General features: G+C 42.7%; 1 protein-coding gene across 3 annotated transcripts in view; it reads left to right on the forward strand.

Moving 5' to 3' along the window:
* The window catches only part of LOC138670853 (solute carrier family 26 member 10-like), a 140,049-nt gene that overhangs the window by 82,226 nt on the left and 41,322 nt on the right, over positions 1-16,501 (forward strand). For all 3 annotated transcript variants that reach the window (XM_069758580.1, XM_069758581.1, XM_069758582.1), the window contains exons 8-10: positions 7,226-7,339; positions 13,003-13,080; positions 13,845-13,940. In XM_069758580.1, coding sequence (XP_069614681.1) covers positions 7,226-7,339; positions 13,003-13,080; positions 13,845-13,940 — 288 coding nt within the window. The remainder of the gene's footprint in view (positions 1-7,225; positions 7,340-13,002; positions 13,081-13,844; positions 13,941-16,501) is intronic.

Genomic DNA, 16,501 nt, shown 5'->3' on the forward strand with positions numbered 1-16,501 from the left:
TAGCAATATCCTTAGGTTATACAAGGGGTCCCCAACCTGTGACTCAGGAGCCACATGTGTGGCTCACGCAAGACAGCCAGCTTCTTGTGTTAGCACCAGGCTTAGCACACAACTATGAAGGAAAGTTCATCAGATGATGACTTTTGTAAGTAGTCCTGCACAGAAAAGCAGGTCTGTTTGTATTATATACTGGTGGGGAGCAGAGGGTGAATATATTCAACTGGGGATAGGATAATATTGTGAGTTACAGGGGTGATTGAAGCTGAATGCAATAGTGTGGTGGGTGTACTTGATGCAAGAATACAGAAAGGAGTTAAAGTGTGAACCCATTGATGTAAGTATGATGCCTAAAAGGAGGGTGGTTGTGTAACAATTCCAACCCTCAGTGCTGATCTGTCTGTGCATTGATTGACAGCTCAGTTGTCCAGTTCAGTGCAGGTGACTGTGTTTTTATGGACAGCTCAGCCATCCAGTCTGAGATTGGGAGATGCTGAGCTCTCATCAGGTGCTCCCAGTTTCCTTGATTGTTGAGCTATCTAACTGAGCTGGCAGTCCCAAATAGCTGTCATCCGTAGCTTGAGCTAAGTGTAGTTGGATTACTCTGTGCCTTGTATTTTGCTTGTTGATATATCGCTGCCTAACCTTGGACTGGACCTCATTCTGACCATCCGTCTGTTTTGACCCATTTGCTCTGATTTGCTAGCTTACTGGTATTTTGACCTTGGACCATTACCTGACTACGACTTTGTTTCTTTCATCTGTTAATGCATACTCTCTTGGCTATTGACCATGGACTTCTTGACTATCCTGACTCGTGGCATGTTCTTAAGAAGTGCCTTAGCATCACAGTTGGTTTTGGCTTCCTTTCCATATTGAGACTGTGGGGCTTTTGTGTTATGAACAGGTGATTCAGAACCACAATGGACCTAGTGGTTAAGAGCACACAAAGTGACCTGATAGTTACTAACATAGGACGAGCTCTGAGACGTGGGAACTCTGCTGACCGCAATCCCTAATCCTATCATACCACACTAGAGGTAGCCGTGGATTGCGCCTAACGCTCCCTATGCAACTCGGCACAGCCTGAGAAACTAACTAGCCCTGAAGATAGAAAAATAAGCCTACCTTGCCTCAGACAAATTCCCCAAAGGAAAAGCAGCCTCCCACATATAATGACTGTGAGTTAAGATGAAAATACAAACACAGAGATGAAATAGATTTAGCAAAGTGAGGCCCGACTTACTGAATAGATCGAGGATAGGAAAGATAGCTTTGCGGTCAACACAAAAACCTACAAACAACCACGCAGAGGGGCAAAAAGACCCTCCGCACCGACTAACGGTACGGAGGTGCTCCCTCTGCGCCTCAGAGCTTCCAGCAAGCAAGAAAAACCAATATAGCAAGCTGGACAGAAAATATAGCAAACAAAAGTAACACAAGCAAAACTTAGCTTATGCAGGGCAGACAGGCCATAAGAACGATCCAGGAGAAAGCAAGACCAATACTGGAACATTGACTGGAGGCCAGGAACAAAGAACTAGGTGGAGTTAAATAGAGCAGCACCTAACGACTTAACCTCGTCACATGAGGAAGGAAACTCAGAAGCCGCAGCCCCACTCACATCCACCAGAGGAAGCTCATAGACAGAACCAGCCGAAGTACCACTCATGACCACAGGAGGGAGCTTGACCACAGAATTCACAACAGTACCCCATCCTTGAGGAGGGGTCACCGAACCCTCACCAGAGCCCCCAGGACGACCAGGATGAGCCAAATGAAAGGCACGAACCAGATTGGCAGCATGAACATCAGAGGCAAAGACCCAGGAATTACCCTCCTGACCATAACCCTTCCACTTAACCAAGTACTGGAGTTTCCGTCTCGAAATACGAGAATCCAAAATCTTCTCCACTATATACTCCAACTCCCCCTCAACCAAAACCGGGGCAGGAGGATCAACGGATGGAACCACAGGTGCCACGTATCTCCGCAACAATGACCTATGGAATACGTTATGGATGGAAAAAGAAGCTGGAAGAGTCAAACGAAAAGACACAGGATTAAGAACCTCAGAAATCCTATACGGACCAATAAAACGAGGCTTAAACTTAGGAGAGGAAACTTTCATAGGAATATAACGAGATGACAACCAAACCAAATCCCCAACACGAAGTCGGGGACCCACACAGCGCCTGCGGTTAGCGAAACGTTGAGCCTTCTCCTGAGACAATGTCAAATTGTCCACCACATGAGTCCAAATCTGCTGCAACCTATCCACCACAGTATCCACACCAGGACAGTCAGAAGACTCAACCTGCCCTGAAGAGAAACGAGGATGAAAACCAGAATTGCAGAAAAACGGCGAAACCAAAGTAGCCGAGCTGGCCCGATTATTAAGGGCGAACTCAGCCAAAGGCAAAAAGGACACCCAATCATCCTGATCGGCAGAAACAAAACATCTCAGATATGTTTCCAAGGTCTGATTGGTTCGTTCAGTCTGGCCATTTGTCTGAGGATGGAAAGCCGAGGAAAAAGACAAATCAATGCCCATCCTAGCACAAAAGGCTCACCAAAACCTCGAAACAAACTGGGAACCTCTGTCAGAAATGATGTTCTCCGGAATGGCATGTAAACGAACCACATGCTGGAAGAACAAAGGCACCAAATCAGAGGAGGAAGGCAATTTAACCAAGGGCACCAGATGGACCATTTTAGAAAAGCGATCACAGACCACCCAAATGACCGACATTTTTTGAGAGACGGGGAGATCCGAAATAAAATCCATAGAGATATGTGTCCAGGGCCTCTTCGGGACCGGCAAGGGCAAAAGCAACCCACTGGCACGAGAACAGCAGGGCTTAGCCCGAGCACAAATCCCACAGGACTGCACAAACGAACACACATCCCGCGACAGAGACGGCCACCAAAAGGATCTAGCCACCAAATCTCTGGTACCAAAGATTCCAGGATGACCAGCCAACACCAAACAATGAACCTCAGAGATAACTCTACTCATCCATTTATCAGGGACAGTTTCTCCGCTGGGCAACGGTCAGGTCTATTAGCCTGAAATTTTTGCAGCACCCGCCGCAAATCAGGGGAGATGGCAGACAAAATTACCCCCTCTTTGTGAATACCCGCCGGCTCAGACAAACCCGGAGAGTAGGGCACAAAACTCCTAGACAGGGCATCCGCCTTCACATTTTTAGAGCCCGGAAGGTACGAAACCACAAAGTCAAAACGGGAGAAAAACAGCGACCAACGAGCCTCTCTAGGATTCAACCGTTTGGCAGACTTGAGATAAGTCAAGTTCTTGTGATCAGTCAAGACCACCACGCGATGCTTAGCTCCTTCAAGCCAATGACGCCACTCCTCGAATGCCCACTTCATGGCCAGCAACTCTCGATTGCCAACATCATAATTACGCTCAGCAGGCGAAAACTTCCTGGAAAAGAAGGCGCATGGTTTCATCACCGAGTCATCAGAACTTCTTTGCGACAAAACAGCCCCTGCTCCAATCTCAGAAGCATCAACCTCGACCTGGAACGGGAGCGAAACATCTGGTTGGCACAACACAGGGGCAGAAGAAAAATGACGCTTCAACTCTTGAAAAGCTTCCACAGCAGCAGAAGACCAATTGACCACATCAGCACCCTTCTTGGTTAACTCAGTCAACGGTTTAGCAATACTAGAAAAATTATTGATGAAGCGACGATAAAAATTAGCAAAGCCCAGGAACTTTTGCAGACTCTTCAGAGATGTCGGCTGAGTCCAATCATAAATGGCCTGAACTTTAACAGGGTCCATCTCGATAGTAGAAGGGGAAAAAATGAACCCCAAAAATGAAACCTTCTGAACACCAAAGAGACACTTTGACCCCTTCACAAACAAAGAATTCGCACGCAGAACCTGGAACACCATTCTGACCTGCTTCACGTGAGACTCCCAATCATCCGAGAAGACCAAAATATCATCCAAGTATACAATCAGGAATTTATCCAGGTACTCTCGGAAGATGTCATGCATAAAGGACTGAAACACTGATGGAGCATTAGAAAGCCCGAATGGCATAACCAGCTACTCAAAATGGCCCTCGGGCGTATTAAATGCTGTTTTCCATTCATCGCCCTGTTTAATACACACAAGATTATACGCACCACGAAGATCTATCTTGGTGAACCAACTAGCCCCCTTAATCCGAGCAAACAAATCAGACAGCAGCGGCAAGGGATCCTGAAATTTGACCGTGATTTTATTTAGAAGGCGGTAATCAATACAAGGTCTCAGCGAACCATCCTTCTTGGCCACAAAAAAGAACCCTGCTCCCAATGGCGACGATGACGGGCGAATATGACCCTTCTCCAAGGATTCCTTTACGTAACTCCGCATAGCGGCGTGCTCAGGCACAGACAAATTAAACAGTCGACCTTTAGGAAACTTACTACCAGGAATCAAATCGATAGCACAATCACAATCCCTATGCGGAGGTAGGGCACTGGACTTGGGCTCATCAAATACATCCCGGTAATCCGACAAGAACTCTGGGACCTCAGAAGGGGTGGATGATGAAATAGACAGAAAAGGAACATCACCATGTACCCCCTGACAACCCCAGCTGGACACAGACATTGATTTCCAATCCAATACTGGGTTATGGACTTGTAGCCATGGCAACCCCAACACGACCACATCATGCAGATTATGCAACACCAAAAAGCGAATATCCTCCTGATGCGCAGGAGCCATGCACATGGTCAGCTGGGTCCAGTACTGAGGCTTATTCTTGGCCAAAGGCGTAGCATCAATTCCTCTCAATGGAATAGGATACTGCAAGGGCTCCAAGAAAAACCCACAGCGCCTAGCATACTCCAAGTCCATCAAATTCAGGGCAGCGCCTGAATCCACAAATGCCATGACAGAATAGGATGACAAAGAGCAGATCAAAGTAACAGACAAAAGAAATTTCGACTGTACCGTACCAATGGTGGCAAACCTAGTGAACCGCTTAGTGCGTTTAGGACAATCGGAGATAGCATGAGTGGAATCACCACAGTAAAAACACAGCCCATTCTGACGTCTGTGTTCTTGCCGTTCAGCTCTGGTCAAAGTCCTATCGCACTGCATAAGCTCAGGTCCATGCTCAGATAATAACGCCAAATGGTGCACAGTATTACGCTCACGCAAGCGTCGACCGATCTGAATGGCCAAAGACATAGACTCATTCAGACCAGCAGGCATAGGAAATCCCACCATGACATCCTTAAGGGCTTCAGAGAGACCTTTTCTGAAAATTGCTGCCAGCGCACATTCATTCCATTGAGTGAGCACAGACCACTTCCTAAACTTCTGACAATATATCTCTACCTCATCCTGACCCTGAGACAGAGCCAGCAAATTTTTCTCTGCCTGATCCACTGAATTAGGTTCATCATACAGCAATCCGAGCGCCAGAAAAAACGCATCAATATTACATAATGCAGGATCTCCTGGCGCAAGGGAAAATGCCCAGTCTTGAGGGTCGCCACGTAATAAAGAAATAATGATCTTAACTTGTTGAACTGGGTCACCAGAGGAGCGGGGTTTCAAAGCCAGAAACAGTTTACAATTATTCTTAAAACTCAGAAACTTAGCTCTATCTCCAGAAAACAAATCAGGAATAGGAATTCTTGGCTCTAACATAGAATTCTGAACCACAAAGTCTTGAATATTTTGTACTCTTGCAGTGAGATGATCCACACAAGAAGACAGATCTTTAATGTCCATCACTACACCTGTGTCGTGAACCACCCAAATGTCTAGGGGAAAAGAGAGACAAAACACAGTGCAAAGAAAAAAAAATGGTCTCAGAACTTCTCTTTTCCCTCTATTGAGAAGCATTAGTACTTTGGGCCTCCAGTACTGTTATGAACAGGTGATTCAGAACCACAATGGACCTAGTGCTTAAGAGCACACAAAGTGACCTGATAGTTACTAACATAGGACGAGCTCTGAGACGTGGGAACTCTGCTGACCGCAATCCCTAATCCTATCATACCACACTAGAGGTAGCCGTGGATTGCGCCTAACGCTCCCTATGCAACTCGGCACAGCCTGAGAAACTAACTAGCCCTGAAGATAGAAAAATAAGCCTACCTTGCCTCAGACAAATTCCCCAAAGGAAAAGGCAGCCCCCCACATATAATGACTGTGAGTTAAGATGAAAATACAAACACAGAGATGAAATAGATTTTAGCAAAGTGAGGCCCGACTTACTGAATAGACCGAGGATAGGAAAGATAGCTTTGCGGTCAACACAAAAACCTACAAACAACCACGCAGAGGGGCAAAAAGACCCTCCGCACCGACTAACGGTACGGAGGTGCTCCCTCTGCGCCTCAGAGCTTCCAGCAAGCAAGAAAAACCAATATAGCAAGCTGGACAGAAAATATAGCAAACAAAAGTAACACAAGCAAAACTTAGCTGATGCAGGGCAGACAGGCCATAAGAACGATCCAGGAGAAAGCAAGACCAATACTGGAACATTGACTGGAGGCCAGGAACAAAGAACTAGGTGGAGTTAAATAGAGCAGCACCTAACGACTTAACCTCGTCACCTGAGGAAGGAAACTCAGAAGCCGCAGCCCCACTCACATCCACCAGAGGAAGCTCATAGACAGAACCAGCCGAAGTACCACTCATGACCAGAGGAGGGAGCTTGACCACAGAATTCACAACACTCTTGGTGTCATTATGGTGTCATTATGGTGTAAGTAGGAGGGAATCATGAATGTGACTCATGACCATCTATCAGAGCTAAATGTGGCTTTCGAGGTTGGGGACCACTGGGTTCCACATGCCATGAAATGTGATTAGGTAACCCAATGTTTTTTTCACTGTCTTGGACAGTATAAAAGTCTAGATTTCATTTTCTATAAATTGTGTCAATATTTCTATAATCTCTTGTACATTTTAGTCCTATCCTCAATATGTCCTGATATATGGACATATAGGTATCTGGTGGAGTCTTGGGACCCAATTTCTTCTCTCTAGAGAACACAACTCTTACTATTGAAGATTGAAGACCCAATGCAACTGTTTATCATCTTGCCCATTATTTTTGATCATGTGCAATCTACTTAATAATGAAAGGTGTTCTTATGTGACAAGTTCTATGCATTAGGTCTCCTGATCTTTAAAGAAAAGGGAAAAAAATTGTAATTTGAGCAAGATATTTTTGTTTTTTTAGGAGCTGTTAGCTCATGGAATATCCAACATGGTCTCTTCCCTGTTCCAGTGTTTCCCCAGCTCTGCTACTTTGGCTACAACAAATATTCTTGAAAGTGCTGGAGGTCATACCCAGGTAATATATAGATTATAATGTATTTTTATATATCCATTTCATAATTGTACAAATGTAGCATTTTCAACATGATACACTAACCACTATAAAGCAGGATATCATGATGCAGAAAACGGGGCATCTAACTTGACTCATTAAATGGCTCGTGCTGTGCTACAGGCAGTCTGTAACCCCAAAACACAAATTAAACTAAGTACATAATGATAGAGGTGACTTAGTCTGCTATGAAAAGAATTGTGATAATTATTGCCTTACTGTCCAGAAAAAGACACTTATTCTAAAAGAAACAGGGTGCTTGGTGCATCCTTGGCATAGCTGACTGATCAGTGCATAGGTCCGCTTTCAGAATTAGGGACCTCTCTCCTCTGTGCAGTAAAGGCAACGGTTACTGCACTAAACATATGCTTTTTCTAGGGGTTAAACCTGCTATTTGATCATGTGGTTAGCATTATTTGTGTTTTTGGAATGACAAACACCATTTAATGCTTTAATTGCCTGTAATCTGATCAATGACACTTTTTGAATATTTTTTTTATATACAGTATATATATGTAGTACAACTTAAGTTGAATTATTAACATATTAACTAAATTGAGCACTTGAATGCATATGACTGCCTTACAACCGCATAATCTGACTATATATTTTCCCTCAAAGCAATGTTTCAAAGGGAGAATACCAACGAAATAAGGCATTGAATCGATGAGAACACTATTTTGGGGGGATTTTCAAAAAATTACTGTTGCTGTAATTTTTATTTCATAAATCAATAATGTATTTGAAAATAAGAAACTTTGTTATATATCTAATATATCTAACATGTGTATATATATATATATAAATACATATACAGTGGGGCAAAAAAGTATTTAGTCAGTCAGCAATAGTGCAAGTTCCACCACTTAAAAAGATGAGAGGCGTCTGTAATTTACATCATAGGTAGACCTCAACTATGGGAGACAAACTGAGAAAAAAAAATCCAGAAAATCACATTGTCTGTTTTTTTAACATTTTATTTGCATATTATGGTGGAAAATAAGTATTTGGTCAGAAACAACATTTCATCTCAATACTTTGTAATATATCCTTTGTTGGCAATGACAGAGGTCAAACGTTTTCTGTAAGTCTTCACAAGGTTGCCACACACTGTTGTTGGTATGTTGGCCCATTCCTCCATGCAGATCTCCTCTAGAGCAGTGATGTTTTTGGCTTTTCTCTTGGCAACACGGACTTTCAACTCCCTCCAAAGGTTTTCTAAAGGGTTGAGATCTGGAGACTGGCTAGGCCACTCCAGGACCTTGAAATGCTTCTTACGAAGCCACTCCTTCGTTGCCCTGGCGGTGTGCTTTGGATCATTGTCATGTTGAAAGACCCAGCCACGTTTCATTTCAATGCCCTTGCTGATGGAAGGAGGTTTGCACTCAAAATATCACGATACATGGCCCCATTCATTCTTTCATGTACCCGGATCAGTCGTCCTGGCCCCTTTGCAGAGAAACAACCGCAAAGCATGATGTTTCCACCACCATGCTTTACAGTAGCTATGGTGTTTGATGGATGCAACTCAGTATTCTTTTTCCTCCAAACAAGACAAGTTGTGTTTCTACCAAACAGTTCCAGTTTGGTTTCATCAGACCATAGGACATTCTCCCAAAACTCCTCTGGATCATCCAAATGCTCTCTAGCAAACTTCAGATGGGCCCGGACATGTACTGGCTTAAGCAGTGGGACACGTCTGGCACTGCAGGATCTGAGTCCATGGTGGCGTAGTGTGTTACTTATGGTAGGCCTTGTTACATTGGTCCCAGCTCTCTGCAGTTCATTCACTAGGTCCCCCCGCGTGGTTCTGGGATTTTTGCTCACCGTTCTTGTGATCATTCTGACCCCACGGGGTGGGATTTTGCGTGGAGCCCCAGATGGAGGGAGATTATCAGTGGTCTTGTATGTCTTCCATTTTCTAATTATTGCTCCCACTGTTGATTTCTTCACTCCAAGCTGGTTGGCTATTGCAGATTCAGTCTTCCCAGCCTGGTGCAGGGCTACAATTTTGTTTCTGGTGTCCTTTGACAGCTCTTTGGTCTTCACCATAGTGGAGTTTGGAGTCAGACTGTTTGAGGGTGTGCACAGGTGTCTTTTTATACTGATAACAAGTTTAAACAGGTGCCATTACTACAGGTAATGAGTGGAGGAAAGAGGAGACTCTTAAAGAAGAAGTTACAGGTCTGTGAGAGACAGAAATCTTGATTGTTTGTTTCTGACCAAATACTTATTTTCCACCATAATATGCAAATAAAATGTTAAAAAAACAGACAATGTGATTTTCTGGATTTTTTTTTCTCAGTTTGTCTCCCATAGTTGAGGTCTACCTATGATGTAAATTACAGATGCCTCTCATCTTTTTAAGTGGTGGAACTTGCACTATTGCTGACTGACTAAATACTTTTTTGCCCCACTGTATATATATATAGTGTGTGGTGTACACTTGTGGAATTATATACTTAACAAAAAGTGTGAAACAACTGAAATTATGTCTTATATTCTAGGTTCTTCAAAGTAGCCACCTTTTGCTTTGATGCCTGCTTTGCACACTCTTGGCATTTTCTTGATGAGCTTCAAGAGGTAGTCACCGGGAATGGTTTTCACTTCACAGGTGTGCCCTGTCAGGTTTAATAAGTGGGATTTCTTGCCTTATAAATGGGGTTGGGACCATCAGTTATGTTGAGCAGAAGTCTGGTGGATACACAGCTTATAGTCCTACTGAATAGACTGTTAGAATTTGTATTATGGCAAAAAAAAACAGCTAAGTAAAGAAAAAACGAGTGGCCATCGTTACTTTAAGAAATGAAGATCAGTCAGACCGAAAAATTGGGAAAACTTTGAAAGCGTCCCCAAGTGCAGTGGCAAAAACCATCAAGCGCTACAAAGAAACTGGCTCACATGAGGACCGGCCCAGGAAAGGAAGACCAAGAGTCACCTCTGCTTCTGAGGATGTTTATCCGAGTCACCAGCCTCAGAAATCGAAGGTTAACAGCAGCTCAGATTTGAGACCAGGTCAATGCCACACAGAGTTCTAGCAGCAGACACATCTCTTAAACAACTGTTAAGAATAGACTTTGTGCAGCAGGCCTTCATGGTAAAATAGCTGCTAGGAAACCACTTCTATGGACAGGCAACAAGCAGAAGAGACTTGTTTGGGCTAAAGAACACAAGGAATGGACATTAGACCAGTGGAAATCTGTGCTTTGGTCTGATGAGTCCAAATTTGAGATCTTTGGTTCCAACCACCATGTCTTTGTGCGGCGCAGAAAAGGTGAACGGAGGGACTCTACATGCCTGGTTCCCACCGTGAAGCATGGAGGAGGAGGTGTGATGGTGTGGGGGTGATGTGCTGGTGACACTGTTGGGGATTTAGTCAAATTTGAAGGCATACTGAACCAGCATGGCTACCACAGCATCTTGCAGCGCCATGCTATTCCATACAGTTTGCGTTTAGTTGGACCATCATTTAATAATAATAATAATAATAATCTTTATTTATATAGCGCCAACATATTCTGCAGCGCTTTACAGTTTAACAGTTTCAAACACAAAAGTCATAAGTAACAACGTTAACAATACAATAATTAAAGCAAAATAAGACGACCCTGCTCGTGAGAGCTTACAATCTACAATGAGGTGGGGGAGATACAAAGTACAAGTGTGTATTTACAATGATGTATTTACAATCATGGTCCAGCCATCTTCAGGGGGTGGGGGATAGATGGGGATAGTGAATGGGCTACACACACACACAAACATAAAATGACTTTGATTAGTGAACGTGATAGGCCGCTCTGAACAAATGTGTTTTGAGCGAGCGCCTAAAATTATGCAAATTATGGATGGTCCTAATATCTTGGGGTAGAGCATTCCAGCTCCAACACCGCACCCTCCTGCTTACCTTATGTTGTAACGGATATTTATCTGTTGAAGTTTTCCATTAAAATTCACGCTTTCCACTGCAGAATTTGGGGTGAGTGCCGCATATTTTCTTACTTATGAGCATACATGAACTATTGGTTTTCAGCTGCTGTGCACCGAATACCCCGTAGTAAGCGTGACGCCTAATGCTCTGGATCCTATCTATGGTCCTTGCTGCTGCTTAAAGTATCGCTCTAGTGCCATCCTATTCTATAACTCTTTGTGGACACACAAACATAAAATGACTTTGATTAGTGAACGTGATAGGCCGCTCTGAACAAATGTGTTTTGAGCGAGCGCCTAAAATTATGCAAATTATGGATGGTCCTAATATCTTGGGGTAGAGCATTCCAGAGGATTGGCGCAGCACGGGAGAAGTCTTGGAGTCGGGAGTGGGAGGTATGGATTAGTCATTTATTTTTCAACAGGACAATGACCCCAAACACACCTCCAGGCTGTGTAAGGGCTATTTGACCAAGAAGGAGAGTGATGGGGTGCTACGTCAGATGACCTGGCCTCCACAGTCTCCAGACCTGAACCCAATCTAGATGGTTTGGGGTGAGCTGGACCGCAGAGTGAAGGCAAAAGGGCCAAGAAGTGCTAAGCATCTATGGGAACTCCTTCAAGATTGTTGGAAGACCATTCCTGGTGACTACCTCTTGAAGCTCATCAAGAGAATGCCAAGAGTGTGCAAAGCAGTCATCAAAGCAAAAGGTGGCTACTTTGATGAACCTAGAATATAACATAATTTCAGTTGTTTCACACTTTTTTGTTAAGTATATAATTCCACATGTGTTAATTCATAGTTTTGATGCCTTCAGTGTGAATGTACAATTTTCATAGTCATGAAAATACAGAAAAATCTTTAAATGAGAAGGTGTGCCCAAACTTTTGGTCTGCACTGTATATATTTAAAATACATATTGCATATCAGGGAAATCTGCTTCTTTCTCCTCCAGGACTAATCATTCATTTTCAAATTTCTCAATTTACAGGTGGAATCTGTATTCAGTGAAGAGAAAGAAGCAGATTCCTGTGATAAGATATATGACAAAGTTTCTTATTTTCATGTGTATTATGGATTTCTGAAATAAAAATTAAAATGACGGGTAACCTTTAATGGATCTAAACCTTTGATTTCAAATGAAGATAATTGAAGGAAGCCTACAGCCCAATAGGCATTGTACAGTAATGTTAGTTAGGAACCCATCCGAATGAGTATTCAACGCAATTTTGGGTGATAATGTCAAAGAGGTTCTTCATTGTAAATTGATGGTCGAAGCTCGGGATGACTGCTGAGCCTGGATAACCATTTCCTGGACCTCGGCTATTGCTGAAAGTAATGTAGCCTCTGATAAACTGGAATTGTCCCCTATGGATTGTATTCTTACCAATAAAGCATTAATGGTAGACTCTAAAGACTGCTATTGGTCAGTATAAAGAATATGGAAATAATGCAATTTATTGTCATTTCATGAGAGATGGTGGCCACATGTATTTCTGTAATGAATGTGTCTTGTTACACACAAGTCCTTTTATCTGGAAGCCACCGTGATGATCAGGTGATCATCACAAGGCAGATTTTCAAGATCGCTGACCATGAAACTGGATCATATGAAACTATTTTAACAAAATCTTGGAACTATATGTATTTTTTTTGCACAACAAAAACTTCCAATAATCATTTTGGTAATATATTTTAGCTTTCAGGGATCTTCACTAGCAGTGTGGTGCTTGTTGTTTTGATGTGGGTTGGTCCACTCTTCAACTACTTACCAAAGGTAAGAAATCAAGAACGGAATGGCAGTGGAAGATCTTGGAAAATATGGATTTTAGCTGTATTTCAGAGTGAATGGTGTGTTCAGGAGCAAGGAGGAGCATAAGAAGCGGCTCATAAGTGGAGAAAGAAGCAGATCTCTTATAAGATTTATTACAAAGATTTGGTTGTGCTGTTGATTTATAATAGTATTTTTTTTAATCAGTTCATTTTTATTCAAGACTTACCGTAAGTCATTTTCAGTTTACACAACAAACATTAAACAACACTTATCTTAACACCCCATACCCAATAAAGTATAAATGGATTTTAAATATATGTTTCAATACGAGAGTTTAGCCCAGTTCTTCATCATCACGAGCAGCTCTGTTCAGTTGTCTATTAGTCCGTTCTTCCAAACTTTAATACCCATTCGCATATCCAATCTAGTAGTACCCACATATAAATGAAGTAGAGAATGATGATAAAGACAGCACAATAGTAAAGACTTTAATGTACAGGGACAAACATATGAAAGCTAGGAACAACATTTTCAAAGGGGTATTCCAGGTCAACAATGTGAATAGGAACTTTCCATGCTGTCCCCCCCAAACATTTGTTGTTCTATAATATCCAAACTTTCCGAGTCACGGTCAAACCCTCCCAAGTGTTGGATTTATGTACCGTAGTTAGTTAATAACACCGTGACCATTTCATCTGTTCGTCTTCTCTATGTCTTCATTACTTGAGTATGCTGCTAACCCTCTGTTATTCTTTTTTTTTCTCCAGGCGGTACTTGCCTGCATAAATGTTGTAAGCCTCAGACAAATGTTCCTACAATTCCAGGAGCTTCCAGAATTATGGAAAATCAGCAAGACTGACTTTGTGAGTATTCGACAGGTTACACAGCGCACAACATTCAGGCTGGTTTCACGCAACAGAATGTCACTACTGGCAGGGAAAGTGGGGATACAAAAATCTGAGGACTTGAAATCCATGATGACTCTTTCTGCTACTGTATGTGTCATGGAGGCTTGTAAAACTCTGTTATTCTTTGTTATTCTGTGTCTTAAAGGGGTTGTCCAGTCTTAAGATAAGTCTGCAGTCATGTTATGTGACTTCAGTCTTTTGAATCCTCACATTGCACAGTTGCTGCCACAAGGATTCTCCGATGCAGGCAATGGGAGCAGGTAGTCATGTGAATGCAAGTTTGATAGGCATACTCTATATGATTGGCCACATTATGACTAGATGGGTGTGGTCTCACTTCAAGGGGTTGTCTACTACTGTCACCACTTTTTTCGCATATCATGTAAAAATATAATTCAATTCAGTGTCAACTATGCATTATAACAGTACTATGCATTATAACTGTACTATGCATTATAACAGTACTTTTGATACCCCTTGACTTTCCCACCTTTTATCAGTAAATACCATTTATATTCCTCCCGTTGATTGGGCGCCGGCGTCACAACACTGCAACACAGCGCCGGTACGGGAGGGGAGTATAGGCTTTATTATTTTATCTGGGCAGAACATTTAGTTTAAGAAGGGGTTGTCCTAGTAGTGGAGAACCCCTTTAATGCAAGTGTATTGAGTGAGGCCGGAAACAGTGTAGTTGGAATGTAGCCAGGAGTATGCATGTCCCCAACTTGCGCTCATATGACTGCAAGCACTGGAGAATCCTCACAGATCAACCTGCACGCGATGTGAGAATTCACAAGTCTGCAGTCACATACAGTAGAGTGACTGCAGACTTGTAGCTTAAAACCAGGTAACCACTTTAACACAACCAAAGACATCGCCATAAATAAAATAATGTCTGGCAAGAGTAGAGATGGTTTCCTAAGTGAACAGGGCAGCCAAGGGAATTTAAAGGCTTGTCTAGGATTTTAACCCCTTAACAACCAGAGGTATTTTTGGTTTTGCATTTTCATTTTTTGCTCCCCTTCTTCCCAGAGCCATAACTTTTTTATTTTTTGGTCACAATGGCCATGTGAGGGCTTGTTCTTTGCAGAAAGAGTTGTAATTTTGAACAACACCATTGGTTTCAACATATCATGTACTGGAAAAATGGGAAAAAAATAAAGTGCAGTGAAATTAAAAAAAAAAGTACAATTCCACAAAGTTTTTTTGGTCTGCCTTTTTTTACTATAATCACTAAATGATAAAACTGACCTGCCATTATGATTCTCCAAGTCATTACGAGTTCATAGACACCAAACATGTCTAGGTTCTTTTTTATTGAAGTGGTGAAAAAAAATTCCAAAGTTTGTTAAAAAAAATTGCACTATTTTCCAATACCCGTAGCATCTCCATTTTTCGTGATTTTTTATATTGATAGATCGGGTGATTCTGAACACGATGATTCCAATTATGTATATGTTTGATTTTTTTCATTGTTTTATTTTGAATGGGGCGGAAGGGGGTAATTTGAACTATTATCCTTTTTTATTTTTCTAGTATTTTTTTTTTTTAGCATGCTTCAATAGTCTTCATAGGAGACTAGATGCTGCCATAACCCGATTGGCTCTGCTACATACATCAGATCGCCTATATGTAGCAGAATTCCTCACTTGCTATGCGTGCCGACCACCAGGCGACTGTCATGGTTAGGACAGGGTTAATGTTCTTAGCCTCTCTTTCAAGATGGGAGGGCTATTTATACTCGCTCCTAACCTGGTATCCTTGTCAGCTATAGGTTTTCTGCAGTCTGTATGCTTGACATCTGTAGTGTGTGCTGGCTTGCTTTGTGTCTTGCTGTCACCTGCTTTATTCGCTTTCCTGGCTTACTGATCCCTGGCTTGGCTTCTGACTATTCTCTGACTTTCCCTGTTGGTATCTTGTAATCTCCTGGCTACGACCTCGGCTTGTTTCACTATTCTTTTATGCATGTCCCTTCTCAGTTTCCCCGGCGTCTGACTCTGCCCCCTGACCGCCTCCCACTCTGTCACATGATCGTAGGTCCTTTTGCTTTACCTGATCACTGTGTCTCATGTGAAAGGTCCCGTTGGTGTTCATGTTAGTTACCCGGTTTCTGGTTCAGCTCCGTTGCTGCAGGGTGCAGTTTCCTCTGCAGTATTTATACCCGGGTATCGTGACATTGACGCTCAAAGCAATCCGGCAGTGACAACCATAGAGGTCTGCTGGAGATATCTGGTTGTCATGTCAACCTATCGGCGACCCGCGATCATGTGACACAGGTGCCGATGGATGGGTTTTCCGTCACGCTTGCTGTAAGCCCGTGTTAAATTCCACTGTTAGAGTTTGATAGCGGCATTTAACTTGTTAACAGCTGTGGGTGGATCACGATTCCACCCGCGGCTGATAGAGGCACATGTCAGTTGTTCAAAACAGCTGACATGTGCCGGAAAAGATGTAGGCTCAGTGCCGGAGCCCACATCAAAAGGAGGGAGTTCGACATCGGTGTACTATTACAGAGG

Source organism: Ranitomeya imitator, chromosome 3, assembly GCF_032444005.1.
Source record: "Ranitomeya imitator isolate aRanImi1 chromosome 3, aRanImi1.pri, whole genome shotgun sequence".
Lineage (NCBI taxonomy): Eukaryota > Metazoa > Chordata > Amphibia > Anura > Dendrobatidae > Ranitomeya > Ranitomeya imitator.